This window comes from Adiantum capillus-veneris, chromosome 19 (genome assembly GCF_014529385.1).
Source record: "Adiantum capillus-veneris isolate H3 chromosome 19, ASM1452938v2, whole genome shotgun sequence".
Classification (NCBI taxonomy): domain Eukaryota; kingdom Viridiplantae; phylum Streptophyta; class Polypodiopsida; order Polypodiales; family Pteridaceae; genus Adiantum; species Adiantum capillus-veneris.
The window spans coordinates 71,366,491-71,382,944 of record NC_140949.1 but is presented as its reverse complement, the minus strand read 5'-3'; the positions used below and the strand labels follow the sequence as shown (position 1 = coordinate 71,382,944).

The window sequence follows — 16,454 nt, the reverse complement described above, 5'->3', positions numbered from 1 at the left end:
AAATTGCCTTCCAAAACAAACTTGTGAATTTGGGGTCCCTGTCGCAGACAATCATCTCGGGCATGGCATGTAATCTGAAGATCTGGGACACAAACAATCTCGCTAAGTGATCCGGCTTGACTGTTTTCTTCACTGAAATGAAATGAGCCTACTTGCTAAATCTGTCAATAACAGTCCAGATACCATCATGACCACTCCGTGTTCTCGGGAGATCAAAAATGAAATCCATTGCAATACTTTCCCAGGGACGGGTGGGTATGGGCAAAGGCTATAACAATCCCTGTGCTTTATGCCTGTCAAACTTGACCTTCTGGCATACCAAGCACGTGCGCACAAACTCATCCACATCCTTCTTGAGTCTCGGCCAAAAGAAGTACTTCTCTACCCCTTTCAAGGTGGTAGCAATGCCGCAGTGACCCGTAAAAGGTGGACGGTGGCATTCGGTCATAACCTTTTCCCTCAACGGCTGTGTAACGCACAACATGGTTTTCCTCATCAAGTAGCCATCCCGAATGGAATATCCTGCTACTATCTCCCCATCCTGTATCCGTGTGAAAATGTCTGCAAAATCTGTATCCGTGACATACTGATCGACCATATCCTCGAAGCTCCTATGATGTATCGCGGGAATAGCCACAACCAACGGCTTCCGAGACAAAGCATTTGCCACCAAATTCTTCTGTCCCTGCACATGGACAATCTGAAAGTGAAACTGTGACAAGATGTTCGCCCACCGCATCTGCTTTTCCAATAGCTGCTTCTGTGACAAGAAGTAGCGTAAACTCTGATGGTCTGTGAAGAAAGTAAAATCCGCTCCGAGTAGGTAATGTCGCCACTGAGTAAGAGCATGGATAACCGCCAAAAGCTCTTTCTCATAAATTTGTGTTGTCAATTCCGGCCTTGAGAATAATCGGCTCTCGTAAGCAATGACATGGCCTTCTTGCATTAAGACCGCACCCAGACTACGACCACAAGCATCACAATATACTTCAAATGACTTCTGCAAGTCCGGTAAAGTCAAAATTGATCCTGTAGTCAATTTCTCTTTCAAAGTCTGAAAGGCAGTCACCTCTGTGGGTCCACATGAGAAAGGGACTCCTTTATGTGTCAAGATATGCAAAGGGGAAGCAACCTCTGTAAACTTTCTAATGAACCGCCTGTAGTACGAACACAATCCCAAGAAGCTTCTAACTTCATGGACATTCTTCAAATCGGGCCAATCACGGATAGTCTCTATCTTCGTCGGGTCCATTTGCACTCCTGTGCTGAGACAATGTGTCCCAAAAAGTGTATCTCCGGTAAGAAAAATTCACTTTTCTTCGCATTAATCACTAACTTGTGATCTCGTAATGCCTGAAAGACTTGAAGCCGATGTTCTCTATGTTCTGCCTCATCCTTGGAGAAAACAATGATGTCATCAAAGAAAGTGCCAACAAATAGTCTGTACTCTTGAAAAATCCTGTCCATCATCCGGTTAAATGTCGCAGGAGCATTGGTTAGGCCAAAAGGTATCACCAAAAACTCAAATAACCCAAAAGTCATCCGAAAGGTTGTCTTGTAGACATCTCCCGGCGCGATTCGGATCTGATGATATCCACTTTTCGAGTCGATCCTGCTAAAGCACGAGGATCCTTGAAGTCTGTCAAGTATATCATCGATTCAAGGAATCAGAAATTTGTTCTTGATGGTGATTTTGTTGAGAGCTCTATAATCAATGCACATTCTCCAAGATCCGTCTTTCTTCAAAACCAACAACACAGGAGAGCAATACTAAGCTAGACAAGACCCTTTTCCAAGAGGTCTTTCCCTTGGTCCATAATTTCTTCGTTGTGGGCTCGGCTCACTCGATAAGATGCACGCTTCCAAGTATCATATCAATAGTATGATCTTCAGGACGAGTGGGTGGTAACTCACCTAGCACGCCCTCTGAGAAGCAATAGGCATGAGTGTGAAGAAAATATTGGCGTTCTTTATCAAGTTCAGACATATTTGTCCTATTCTCATCATTCATCTCTCTCAAGAAGATCGAGTGAACAAACAGACTGGATTCATTAATTTTGAAATGGCCGAAGCCGATACAATAGGAACAGCCTCACCCTTAAGTTTTACATCGAGTACAATGGTTCTGCCCTTCTCTGTAGTCAAAGTTGCTTTTCTCACCCGATAGTCGACCACGGCGTTGTTCTTGTGGTACCAGGGAATTCCCAAGAGGACATCACAACCTTCCAAAGGCATTATGTAGAAGTCCTCATGCCCCGAATACCCCTGACAATGCAACCGAAGTTTGCCAATGACAGGTGTAATGGCTACGCCCCTATCGGGTGCCGCCAGAACTGCCTCTGCTAGTGGTCCCATCCAATCGGGTGTGATCTCGAGCCGCGCCGCCAATTCAGGTGAAATGAAGTTGGCCTTGGCTCCTCCATCAAAGAAGATCAAGGCTTCTTGGTCTTTCACTTTGCCCCAAGCTCGGCAAAGTTCTGTACTCTCGTCCATCGTGCTGGGTCAGTACCCACGCAATCTGGAACCAATCCTGCTTTCATCTTGCCTTTTCGTCCACGTTCCTCAGCTACTCTCGAACTCTCAGGCCTTTCATCGTCCTTGTCATTTTGTTCTTTCGGTGCCTTTTTAGGGCACTTCGCAGAGATATGCCAAGTTTCCTCGCATCCAAAGCATTTCCCCTCCTTGATGTAGAGAGCTCCTCTTGAGGAGTGAGTTTGGGTTGTGCATCCTTTTCTTCTTTTCTGGGTTGCTCTTCCTCTTTCTACTTTCATTTTTCGAAGTCTGTTCGGCCCTTTGCGTCATGATTTCATATGTGGGGTAGGTCAGACTACCTGAGTGAATGGCAAAACCTCGTTTCGCATGACTCATCGGCTCCTGAATGGAAGCTGATTTTTGTTCTAAGCACTGATCTCGGATCTCTGTAGGAAGACCCAAGGTAAACCGCTCAATCTGTTCTTTGAACGAGATCTTCTTAAATGAAGAGGCGGGTAGAAAATCTCTCACAATAAGCATCCACTGTATCCTTCTTAGTCATCCGAAGATGGTTCCAAGCAGTTCGTATGTCGCATTCATACTCTCGAGTCAGCCGAGAAGAAATAAAAAGCCTTTTAAATTTCAACCATTTGATTGGCAATGGACCAATGGACCACCAAGTTCAAGCATTTCCCTTGAAGTAAGAGGTAGCCCTCCGAATCTTGGAGTGCTCTGAGTAACGCCCTCCTGAGAAAGCTATGTCAAACTGCTGTATGAAAGACAAAGCCTTCGAAGCATCTCTATAACCAGAAAACGTGTCAAATTTAATTGATGGTCCACCTTCCTTAAACTCTCGGACTTTCTTGCTTTTATCTTCTAGAAAGTCATATTGGTTGGCTTTATAAAAATTCTTCTTCTTTGAATAAAAGCTGATGTCGTCAGAGTCCGAACTATCCAAAGACGAGTCCTCTGTAGAACTGTCAATCACTGGGCGAGCTTTAGGCTTCTTTGCCTTTTTCTTACCCTTTTCGAAGCTTTGCTTTTTGCTTCGCTTTTTGGATTTTCTGTCTTCTTCGCTCGAGTCAAAAGAGCTAGAAGAACTGTCAGAAGAAGAACAAGAAGAAGAAGAAGAATTGGGTACTCCTTCAAATCGAACACGCTTCTTTTTTCTTGCCGACGCAAATGTAGACTGACGACCCAAATAACCCGAAAAGTCAGTTCCTTTCTTCTGCTTTTTGTCGTGCTTTTCTGCTTTGTTTTGCGTGTCAAAAAGCTGAGCAATTTGTGCATCAACCACCTCTACTAATTCTTGCTCTGTGTACATCCTTGGAGTAGCAGGTTTCTTTAGTGCTGGTTTGAGGGGTGGTTCTGTAGTCTGCCACCACTGTGCATGCACCTCATCGAAGGAGGTCTGGCTCATAAATTTTGCAAATTTCAAGTCCCTCGCAAAATTTGGCATCATCTTTGTTGCATCGCCGATCAATCGTCGACGCTCCATCTCTTCGATCTCCGCCTGAGTAGGCGGAGGCGGGCCGTACTCCTCGCGTGAATCTTCGTTGTAATCTCTTCCCACATCTCCGGATGCAGAGGAAGTCGATTGATCTTTGTCTGAAGCCATAAGTGCCGCGTAAAAAGGATCGGATCTCCCGTAGAAGAGAAATCGGCCGTGCTCTGATACCACTGTGACAGACTTGGACACTCCCAAGTCGAGATTCTACTGCGGCACCACAAGAATTCACTTCAAAGCAGTTCACAGTTCACAATTGATTCGACACTGGCCCGGCGGAGTTCCGTGCCTAGAGATATTGGCCCCAAAGACTGCGCCCCTTTCGGTATTTCTTTTTGTATTAATCTCTTGCAAAAGTACAAGTGAGTGGGAGGCTCTCACTCTCAGCCTCTGCCTCCAGATGCTCTGAGAAGTGGGAGGCCTGCCCACTTGGTTTACAAGGGATGCCAAAAGCAGAGCCCAAAAGCTTCAAAATCAAAAGCTTTTAAAAATAAAGCAAAAGAATCTCTCTTTGATTCTCTTGCGTAAATAAAGCAAGCCAATTTTGCGTAACCACAAGTGTGTGTACAAAAGAGATGCAATAGGCTGAAAATTTCAGCAAATAGTAGCAACCACAAGACTTTGCATACAAAGAGCCACAGACAATCCAAATCTGAAATTTCAGCTAATGTGTGCAATTTCAAGCACCTGTACTCAGCTTTTCACTCAATTTGTCGTGACAAACATCAATACATGGGATCCCACAACTTTGGTACACCTGCGTATTGCTATTTTGACATGTAATAACCTGTAAATCACCTGTTTTGACCTAAAAACAGTCTGTTTTGGGCTATTTTGGCAGTTATGGTGACCCTCTTGCGGAAGCAAGGGGCTTCGCGATGGAAGCGAAAATCGTCGCAGGAGAGCAATTTTAACTCGCTGTCTAGCAGACTGCGCAGAGCTGTTTTGAAACCCTAGGACTCTGATACCATTTGAAAGCGCGAAGCAGAGGGTACTGGTAGGTGCGTGTTGCGATGTAGTGCAGGATTGGGGCAAGAAGGAGGAGGCACATAAAGGGATGCCTCCTTGCGCTCCGCATCCGATTTGCATAATTGAGTGCCGAGCTGCAAAACACGACTAGAGAAAGACATAACTAGTATACCATTTTGCTTAAGAGCGCGCCAATCATCCTTCAATCGTGCAAGGTACTGTGGTGGCATAAACCACGCCTTGAGCTTGTCTTGGAAGTCGACCCAATTGAAGGAAAGGGACGCGTCTTCGTCAGCTTCCTCTAGGTGCGCGGCCAACTGTACCTCTTACCATGCGTAGTACCAATTAATGGCATCACCGGCAAGGTACATGGCTGCCGTCAAAACCTTGCTATTGCCTGTTTTCTTAGTTGTTGCAAAATAAGCATTAAATTAATGCAACCAAGAATGAATAATCGTAGCATCATCTTACCATCATACTTACTGAAAGTCAATTTCTCTGTGACTAGATTGTTGGAGTCCGCATCTCGGCTGGTGCCACTTGATGAACTACCAACATCTTTGGCTAACTCGGACTTCGAGGCGAGAACCTGACGAACCAATTCTTGCATGCGTAGTTCTCTTTGTGACTCACGATCGGCCTCCAAGGCCGCTCGTCTTTCTTCGGCCGCCTCCTTTCTTTGTACTTTTCTTTCTTTGCGGTCCTCGGCCGCTCGGCACGCTTCACGGTCCAAGAATTCCTGTCTGGTTTAGCGATCACGCTCCATGGAAATGCGATTCGCTTCTTGTTGTGCCAACGCAACGCGATTCGCTTCTTGTTGTTGTGCCATCATGTCCATCATCGACTTGATCAAAGCCTCCATGGGATTTGGTACAACCCGTGGCGTAGATGGGAAAGGAGGAGAGTCAGAAAAACCTCCTTGGTGGTGAGATTCTCCTTCGCTACTATCATGTCCATCACCTCCATACGAAGTAACCATGCCACTTCGGATGATGACCATACACTGTGATCTTTGGTTCTTAAGTTCACGAGAAACTTGGATTCTTGTGGGTCTTGGGTTCTTGAGGGTCTTGGGATTCTTCTTTAGCTTGCAGTCTGTGTTAGAGAAGGATCTTCTCTTCACCAGAGTTCTGCTCTTTTCCGCGGCGCACCCCTTGGCGGCCATGCGCTCACACCAAGGTTGCTTTTTCCCACCTCACGTCAATTGGTCGGCCGCTAAGTGCACGGTCCGCTCTCAATGAGTGAAAAGAGGCACAAGGGGAGGCTGGACAAGCCCTTCTTTCTTGGGTTTCCTATCACTCTTCAAAAACATGATTAGTAATCGGCACACCCAAAAGGACTTGGGTTACGTGCGATCGCAACAAGCAAAAACAAAATTATGTGGTTCTTTCCTCGAGTGATACAGAACACTGTCAAAGCTCTGATATCAATGTAAGGTGCAACGGAAGTGAATGTTGTTCTTTCTCAAGATGAGTGATCCGATCGTGCTCAAGGTTCCTTTTACTTACGAAAGGGAGAGCCTTCCATTTCCTTAATGAGAGAGTGCAAGTGATCACAAACAAAGTGAATAGACACTGTGCGTGAGACCGCGAGATAGAGAGAGAAGAATACGACACCAATAAGTTGTCAAACCCTCCTCCAAGGGCCCCTCTCCCGATGGCGAGAGAGGTCTATGCTATTGATTGCACAATCTGGTACAAGACACTGATGCAAACTTGGGAAGCTATGATGCAATGAGTGGAGACAACGGTGACGACGACGACGACGACTTGAATCTCTATCTTCTGTTGTACATGCTGCTGATAGAAAAACGTTGATCTTGCTACTTTTTATTCACTGAATTTCTGTTGTTTCAAAAACGCTACCTGCTGTTGTCAAAAACATTGGTTGGACTGTCCTAAAAGCGCTAGTTGGACTGTAGAGGGAAACACTGTTTTGCTAACTTGATTTGCTGGCCCTTATTGCTGATGAACGCTGCTTTTACAAGCTGAAAAACGCAGATCTGATGCTGCTAGGCAATGGAGTTCTGCTGGCTTGGAAACGCTGAAGTGCTGAAGAAATGCCAAGCTTCAAATGATGAAAACATAAGTGTTCTTGGGAGTCCTTTCTTGAGAGAGAGAGAGAGAGAGAGAGAGAGAGAGACGCCTGCAGCAATTCAATTGCCTGTGCACTTCCTGCTCTTCTGCCAGATAATGCAAGCGCTGGTTTTCTTATATATTGCCTTATGCAAATTACCCTGCCCCGTTTCCCAACAAAAGTCACTTAAAATAATAAGTGAAAAATATCAAATATAGGGAAAATAGGTTTTATGCACTGGAAAATGCTCTTGATGGATTCTGATGGTAATGTTGATGATCATGTTGTGTGCAACTAGAGGATATGCATCTACCCTAAGTGCTTGGGCATGCACGGTCTGCGAACAGACTCACAAAAGTGTCAGAACACTTCCTAAGCTAGACTGATTGGACTGAACTGAACCCTTGTCAAGCTATAGCTTGTCCACGGACACAAGGGGTTGGATGTGTCACGTGACACCGATCGCGAAGAGGTGCCGAATTTGGCCGGGTACACCGCACACATTCATTACTGTCCTTTTATGTATATAATTGGAACAAAAATATCAAGTTACCTCATATGTTGGTATATGTCTGTACCACCGTTCTTCTGCTTCCATGCAACTCCAGAAAGGGGGTAGAGTGTAGCGGCGAGGGCGAGAAGCTCCCAACCTTCGGGTCTCGAAAAAAAATATTGCTCTAATACCACTGTGAGGATTTTACTAATCCTTAATTAAGTACTTAAACTCATGATTAAGACTTAAGAAACCTAAACTTGACTCAGAGATAAGACTTAGAAGACTCTGTGTTTGATTCATTCCTTTATTGAAATGTGTTACAAAGGCGTTCTTATATAGAAACTAAAGAGACACAATGAAGAGACATGACCATAGGTCAAAAGACATGTCTCTAGGCCAATAGTCGTGTCCTTCTGATGTAAAATCGTGACCCTTCGGCATAAAGGTGCAGCCATTCGTTGAAGAGGCATGGCTATTTACCGAACAAGTGAGACTCTTGGACGAAGGGACGCATCCTTTGGAGAATCGGGGGTCTAGGATCCGGTGCGTCTTCATATCTGCAAAAGAATCAAGTAAGAAGGTAATATAAAGACAAACAATATGTCACAATCATGACATAATATAACTCTCAAAGTTCGTCATGAGAAGAAATTTCGACCACATTGACAAACAAGTCCTGCGGTAGGCTTTGGCTTCTTTGGTGGAGGTTGTTTAGACTAGATTAATTCTTCAAAACAAGGCAAGTACGAAAAGTATTGTTCTGATTCAAACAATTGTAACATTGTTCATTCTTGTGAAGAGTCTCTCATTGGTGAGGAGAGAATAAAGATTGAATCATTTTGTTGAAAGTTAATTCGGTACTGCAGCAGATTTTTGTTGAGGCTTGGATTGCATGGAAGAAAAAAATTTCATGATATTACTATTTATGATTGAAGGAAGCCATCCATTATCCAATTACCCATAGCATCATAATCCCTCATTCTTGGACGGTGGAAAATGTAATCTTTCACAACTCAATTCTTGAATGGTGGAAACTATAATCTTCCATAAAATGTGTCACTTAAACAACCGTATGTGAGATTTCGAATGAGATGACAAAGAATCCAATTCATGGCTCCCAGCTACTAACAAAAAGCAAAGAGATACTCTTTTTGAAGGATCAAGAAGCTCTCCCAACATCCTGAAACAGGTCCAATGCATTATTCCACGTCATACGCTCAACGATGGCCCTTGTTGTACAGCTCAAATCTGAGAGAGGGAGGCTCCAGAGACTCCTTGGAAGACAAAATCCTCAAGAAACACAACCACCCCAAATAAACCTCCTAGTCAGACCTGAAGCTCTTCAGCATTCCATCTCCAGAGACTCTAGAAGCCAAACCCTCAAAAAACATAAGGGACCTCTCCAACTCCACCCCACCCAAAAAGACAAAAAAAAAACTCCTCGCAAAACTCAGGCATCCAGTAGAAAGCAATCACATTTAGTACGCAGGCCAGTTGAGTATAATCCCATTTGAATAATAAAGCCAATAAAAGGAACAAAGAGGGCTGAAGAGCGAATACCGAAGCTGGCTTCCACATCTGGAAAGACAATGGACTCGTTGGACGGTGTAATGAGAAGCAGGGTGGCGCTGACGCGGGACACGAGAAGGGTAAATATGACAACTGTGAGGCCAGCCACGCTGAGCAGCACCTCTCTTCGCCTCACGATCCCTGCCCAAATACCTCTTCCGCCGCCACCTCCTCCTTCCTCATCGCCCACATCGCCTCCTGCTCCTACGCTTGCCGGCATCGCTTCTCCCAACACTCGGCTGTGATGTACTCGATCGATGGAAATAGAGGGTCGCTGGGTGGAAAACGATATGTTTATGTTCGCATTGTATTGTAAATTTGTTGGCACTGCTTGCTTGCACGAAGATATAGGCTTGGTGCCTATCAAATTGCGTACACATTTTTTAGGCTGTTTTTTAGGCTTTCAAGGCTGTTTTCATGATTTTTTTTTTATGCTCTCGTAATAAAAACAGTGTTGATTTGTAAGAATAGCCCTTGTTGAAGAAATCCTTTGCCAATGCGAGGACGAGAGCAAGAAGGAGCAAGCACCAAAGTCTTTGCTCGCAAGGAGATTTCTGTAGAGGAGGAGCATAAGGTATGCGAACCACTACAGTGTTGTGTGTGTGTGTGTGTGTGTGTGTCTGTGTAGAATGAAAGAAAATGTTGGTTGAGAGCTATCACCTTGTGTATTGTTCTCGTCTTTAGCAGCCAGCAAAGTTTAATGAGACCTCTATTCTTGGCAAACACTCAGAACAAGGTTTTATGAGTAATCAATGATCGTGTTGTTGTCCCTTGGATTCATGCCCAACTCCCCATAGAGTTTTTGTCAATGGTGAAACACTTGTGCTTTTGTTGCTTTTAAATTCCCTCTAATAAAGGAACACCTACGCCTTCCATTTCTCGCGTTAATCACCAGAGGAAGATGATTTTGTTGTGATTCCTCTGCTTTTTTAGCATGTGCCACACCATGGTGGTCCTATGCTTGTTGGAGGTGATCAATAACTCTCTGGATATTCACTTTGATGTCTAGGAGGTTTTTCAACAATGCGCTTTTTTGTAAATGTTGTTTGCAATGGTTTTGTCGGGGATGTCTGTGGTGCCTTGGTTGTGGTTCAGTAAAGACAAAGGAGGAGTCAATGGTGGTTAGAGATCATAATGTGGGAAGTAATTGGAGTATAGTAATGTGTGTCGAGAGGGCAGGCTAGTTTTAACAAGCTGATTGTTAATAATTCAATGTTTTCCATTTTGATGCAGAGGAAAACCCTCAGCATGGTCATGATTCTTTGGAGTTTGACCAAGAGCATGACATTGCAACTCGTTTCTTTGAACTCAAACAACTACACAGCCTTTTACACAAAGATGAAAGAAAACAAGAAAAAGCTCATGGAGTAGGAAATGTCTTTTTGGTGAGTACTAGGCATGGGGATCCTAATCTCTTAACGATGAAAGCATTGAAGCTTATGCAAATAGCAGATTTAGTATTGTATCCACAGACATTCTTGAGCTTGTCCATGCTGGTGCTCGCCTCCTATATGTAGGAAAGACAGTTGGCTACCATAGTCGCAATGTAACAAACTTGGACACCCCAAGTCAAGATTTTGCCGCAACACAACAGAGATTCACTTTGAAATAGTTCACAAAAGACGACAAAACCCGGCGTAATTCAGTGCCCAAAGGTATTGGCCCCAAAGACTGGTGCCCCTTTCGGTTTCTTTTTATATTAATCTTGGTACAAAGTACAAGGGAGTCTGCTGGGACTCACACTCAGACTCTGCGTCCAAATGCTCTGAGTAATGAGGGCCCAACAGACATATTTATTGTTGCAAGGGATGCCCAAAAGCAAAGCCCCAAAATCTCAAACTCAAAAGCTCTTAAACTTAAAAGCAATTGTAATCCAAAAGCTTCTAAAAAATTAAAGCATAGTGCCCAAAAGCTGGCCAGCGTAATTTTTGAAATTTTGTATAGCCTATCAGCGCAAAAAGTGGAGCGTCCGTACTATTGTCCGTACAGCCTGCCACGTCAACATGTCAGCGCGTATTGCGATGGATTTTTCGATGGCTGCCATGTCAGCTTGTCTGCGCAATTCAGGCAACAGGGTGTGTGAGTGTATGTCCGGGGGCCAGCCACATCACCAGTTTGTGACACGCACTCAGGTGTCTTGCTTTCTATCGCTATTCGTATGTCATTCTTACAATGAATGCATTTCCTTTTCACTACTGGTGTGCAGATCATGTGCGTGTCTGTGCAATTAGGTTGAGAGAGGATGCTTATTAGTTTGTATTGGGCAAGTGGAATTTTGATACCATGGGATTAACCAGTACATACATTTGTTTGTTCTTTCAATGTTCGTTTCTCACAGGACATTCAAGAAAAGGAGGAATTGACCCGCTTTTCATTCAAGATCAAGCAGCAGACCTTGACTCTACTCTTGTTGCGTATATGGGTCTGTCCACTCTTCCAAGCTTGGCTACAAGGCTTATTAGTAGTGGCCTACCTTCTAACACTCCTGCTGCAGGTGTAGAAAGGGGAACAACAGCTGTCAAGAGCTCTCTCTCTCTCTGTCTCTAATAGCAGGCAGTGCCACCATTTGCGCGTTAGTGCGGCCTTGTTTTCTAAAACAAGGCGTCCACATGACGAGTGGCACTGTCGACTGAGAGAGTATGCATTTGTTGGCATTGTTGGAGGCATGTGCTAATGCATCATTTTGGTTTTTTGTGGACAAAATGTGGCAGGAGATCTCGAGAGGCTAGCCTATTAGGATTTAGCAGTTACCTCTCTCTTTTTGAAAATGTAAAAATTTGAACTAAACAAGCAAAATAGAAAAAATACATGGACCCACAAGTAAGGGGAGGGTCATTGCATATACAATAAATCTCTCATTCTAAGCCTTGAGGCTGAATAATACAAGGGAGAGAGGGAGGGGAAGAGGGGACGTGGAGAGAGAGAGAGAGAGAGAGACAGAGAGACTTTTGTTGCGTTGTGGGTAGGTGTGAGAGAGTCTTCCATGCTCCAATGCCCCCCTCTCGCTGCTCACCATCCCCATGCTCCCCTCCAGGGCTTCAAAATATAGCGACTGATTGTCAAGGGCCTTAGCACCTGCAGCTTGTACATCAGCTCTTGCCTACGCATATTCGAAATCTGTTGCAATGTGCCTAGGCAGTTTACCGCCAACATCAGCATTGTTGTTGGTTGTGGCCCGCCGCTGCCGCCCACAATATCATCGATGTGCCCATATTATCGTCTTTCTCCTATTCCTTCATCTACTAATGTGATCAACTCCTTGGCTTGCACTAATTTGAATTGGAATGGTACCCCCATAAGCCTTGCAAATTTCTCGAGATACGCCCCCACCTCCTTCATCACTTTGTTCATAATTGATCACTGAGTACAAAATGTATTGCTTAAGTCGATGATGTGCACGCTACATTCCCCCTCCATCATTGCCTCGTTTGCTGGCACATGCCCAAACGTCACCCATGGACTTGCTTCTTGAAACTTCAGAATGGTTTTTTGCATGCAATCGAATATAGAGATGCTTAGAGAGAATTGCAGAAGAATATCACCTATCGGAATAGAATTAATGGCTAAAATCCAACTTAGACAAGATATCGGCACTTAATTGACGTTGACAATCAACAGATGCTTCCATTCATTTGGTAGCTCAAACCCCTGATACAAATCGTTTGCATACTCCGTCGTGGTATGTCTGTTGATTTGTAAACCCCTGTTCAGATAATCAACCCTCGGTGGAAACAAACCATAATCGCTAGGTAAAATTCACCCCGTATGGCTCTTTTGCCTAACAAATTTCAAAGAAAAAAAAAACTCGTTGCTTGGCCCTCCAACCGATCATAAGTTTGGTTCTTGCCTATCACATGCTCAAGCCGATGTTGGCGGCATGCACCCTAGCCCGCAATGATCACAGGTTGGCCCTTATCCAAGCTTTGGAATTTCCATGTTTGTACCTGTGTTGTCCAAACCCTTCTTTGCTTACTTGTCGAGTATCTGTGAATGAATGAAAGCAAGCTTTTACCTTCTCACCTTCTTCCCCAAGTCACGGTCTCTTCCTGAACACCCCTCCTTTCATGCAACCTCAATCCCCTTTATCTTCAATAACCCTTCATGCTTCATGCCTCTTGGGGGGGGGGGGGGAGAGAGAGAGAGAGAGAGAGAGAGAGAGAGAGATTATACGAGAAAAAGAGAGAGCCTCCCTTCCTTCCCTTTGTTCCTCCCCTCTTCTGCTTATCCTCGTTACCCTCTTGCAGCACTCCTTGCTCCTTCCTTGGTCGTCCAAGCCCCTTCACTCGAGAACCTTGCTTGGAATTCCTTGCTCCTCCGAGCTCCGTTATTTCTCTTGCTGTGAGCTTTCTCCTACCCCCTTGCTTAACGACGCCCTTGGCTTAGAGTACCTTCTTCTTACCTTTCTTCCGTAGTGCGAGCTCTCCCGCTCGAGAGCCTTCACCTCCCCTCCTAGTCTTGCCCGCTTTTTTTCTTCATGCAATACCCTCCCTATATATAGCACCCCCCCCCCCCCCCCCCCCCCCCCCCTCCCCCCTTCCCTATTTTAACAATGACGGCGCCGTCGTTGTGGGAATGGGGGTGATGACATGGCAGGTCGGACTTCGGAAAACACCAAATCCGCCCGAAGTGATACCAAATAGGGGTGCCTTGGTGAGCTAGACAAAGCCCGTTTCTTGCTCGATGTTACCTGAGCCTCCCTGCGGCCCTCGTGAGCTACTCTCTCCTGTGTCGTTCCCTGACTGCACACCATCTTCCTTCTTTCCCCCCCTTTTCCCACCTTAATCCCCCCCTCCCCACACACACACACCCACTTAACATTGGGCGGCCACACCTTTTTAGGTCATGGGCAGGCGGCCGTTTGGCCCTTCAATTCTTATATAAGGGCATCATATTTGGCATGCAAATCAACCAAAACATTTCTGGACTCAAGATGTCCTCTTGAAGCCCTCGGCTGCTCGCATATCATCATGAATTTGGTTGCTCATTTCAATGGCTTGTATAGTGTCACTTGCCTTTGAGATGTAAGTATAGGTGATTGCATTTGGCGAAACGCCTTCCCTTCGCATTCAACTAAAACTGCCCCAAACTTCCTTGCCATAGCCATAAGGCATAATTTCACAACCATTGTGCTCCAAGAGACGACAACTTTGAACTGAAAGCTCATCAAAAACTTTAAGTGCTTTTGTATGCGCATTACATTTGACATACGTAACTTTGAAAGCATGTCTCCATTAGCTGTCCCTCATACAACTCAACTAAAGCACTGCCAAACACGACATACTTTTTTGCCATTCCCCGGTTGAAGCCAAAACTCTCAGATGGAACAATGATCGAGGCGACCAAAGTGGTACGAAACTGGCCCTCGATGGAACTTAAATGGGCCATATCTTAGCAACCAGAACTCCGATCATTGATATGAAAAGATCGACGTGCTCCATAAAATGATTACTTCAGCCCCATGCATTCATATCAACTTTGACCCTTCATCGGCACCTGCCCGATCCGGCTGCAAACTGTCACAGCTTCATACTAACACAACTTCTTCGTCGTAGCTTCGATTGACGAGTCGTAAAGACATGCATGGAGAGTATGTCGAACACTTCAAATTTAGCTTGTAAAACCACTTTCTACCCCAGCATCATTGCAGCTTGACTTGTAAGCACCGATCTTCCTTTCTAGGCACCGAACCCACATTTTGAATACATTTTAGTTTTCTTGCTGACATAACAACTACTAACATTGTTCGTAAATTTGGCAAACCTTAAATATGTATGCAGATTTTCATCTTTCACCCTATGCCCACAAAGCGGCACGACATCCTGTCAGGCCAAGGGCCGGCCGGCTGCTAAAGGCGAATAGGGGGATTCTGTTACAGTGGCCAGGGGCTATATAAACGGGGGTTGGGCGGAGAATCCTCATAACGCAGCTCCTGGTTCTTACATTGGTATCAGAGCAAGGTGGAGAGGAAGCAGGGGGGAGCCATGGAAAAAGAGAAAGCATGGCCTTCTCTCTCGCTCTCTCTTTCTCTTTGGGCGAGCTTCCAAGGAAGGGAAAAGCCTAGCTATGGCTACATGTTTAAACGTGGCATCTCTTTCTCTATCTCGGGCTTTGAGGAAGGAGGAAGGAGGAACGAGCAACATGCAAAGGCATGCAAAGTCGGGGTTGCTCAACCGAGGAAGGGGCAATCGAAGGCAGCGTGTGTATGCTAGCTCGTGTCGGGAAGGGGCAGATTTTCGACCATCTCAGAAGCGCCTGGGGTTTAGCTTGATGGATGCGCGCCGAGATCCGTAGTGTTTTTCGCTTCTACAGCACTGCTCGAATCTGGCTCATGCACGAGTGGTGTCTTCCTCTGCTCCTGCGCAGTCGGCAGCCGCCATGGCGCCACATGTTTCACATGCAAATTGTATTTTTAGTTTAAAAAATAAAAATAAAATTGGCATTTTGTTTTGGCCGCCCAAGGGAGGGTGGCCTAGGGTCATCCTAAGCACCCCCTCCCACGCAGGGAGGAGGTTGCCTGCGATGTGCAGGATTGCACAAGATCGCCATGACGCCGCAGGTTTCAGAGATTGCGGATTTACGTGGGATGAGACCCGTCAATTTCCCGCTTGGCAAGTACGAGTTTCCCGTGTTTTGGGAATTGAATTTTTCCACAAAGTCGTGGTCGTCAGCTACAATCGGCAAGGTGCCAAAGGCCGAAAATCCATGTAGCCGACAAAGGGAAGTGAAGTCCGCATTCCCTCAACTATGGCATCATGCATGCTCTTGCAAGTGGTGCGGTATGCTACCGTAAGAGGAAGCTACTGCAACCATAACGCTTGCAAGGGGAATCCAAACATGCACAAAGACAGACACGGTTCTGCGTGTAAGTTATGATGGCATGGACGCAAAGCTCCAAGGCAAGCTATATCTTGGCATGCATGATGTTGCAGATTGACACCGTGGTAGTACAAATCGTCGCGCAATTCATGAGGTATGCAATTGTTTTGTGTTTTTGATTCGGATGTGATTGCTCATTGTGCCATGCACACGAGGTGTGTGCGCTCTAAACACTCAAAGTATTTAAGCATTGATTTTGTTAAGCATCACTGATTGGTTGGAAGACCCAGTCAAGCATGGCTTGAATACAAAATCCTTTCGATCAAAAGCCATGTTGCAAGGCTGGCTCCTTGTCGCCGCTTCTAGCAGACGGCAAAGAATACTTACCACGCAGTGGTATTCGCAATTCCAGGTACACCTTGCAACTGCAATCAAGTTACATATCTATTGCAGGTACTTTCATGATTCTCCATACGATGTCATTTTCGACACGGTCGATTCGTTGTTGCCATGATAGCTATATCATGGCAGGAACATACGTTGGCTATG

At 45.2% G+C, this 16,454-nt stretch overlaps 1 protein-coding gene across 2 annotated transcripts in view; it reads right to left on the bottom strand.

Moving 5' to 3' along the window:
* LOC147434216 (receptor homology region, transmembrane domain- and RING domain-containing protein 2-like) overlaps positions 1-9,397 on the bottom strand; it is a 29,384-nt gene extending 19,987 nt beyond the window's left edge. Inside the window, exons 1-2 of one of the 2 annotated variants that reach the window (XM_086490779.1) lie at positions 9,081-9,219; positions 397-8,077 (exon numbers count right to left, since the gene is read on the bottom strand). In XM_086490779.1, the coding sequence (XP_086346905.1) occupies positions 3,155-4,090 (936 nt within the window). In that variant the 5' untranslated portion in view covers positions 4,091-8,077; positions 9,081-9,219 and the 3' untranslated portion in view covers positions 397-3,154. Of the gene's footprint in view, positions 1-396; positions 8,078-9,080 lie in introns of those variants that run through there. The other variant, XM_086490778.1, reaches the window with a different exon arrangement.
* Positions 9,398-16,454: the final 7,057 nt, after the last annotated feature.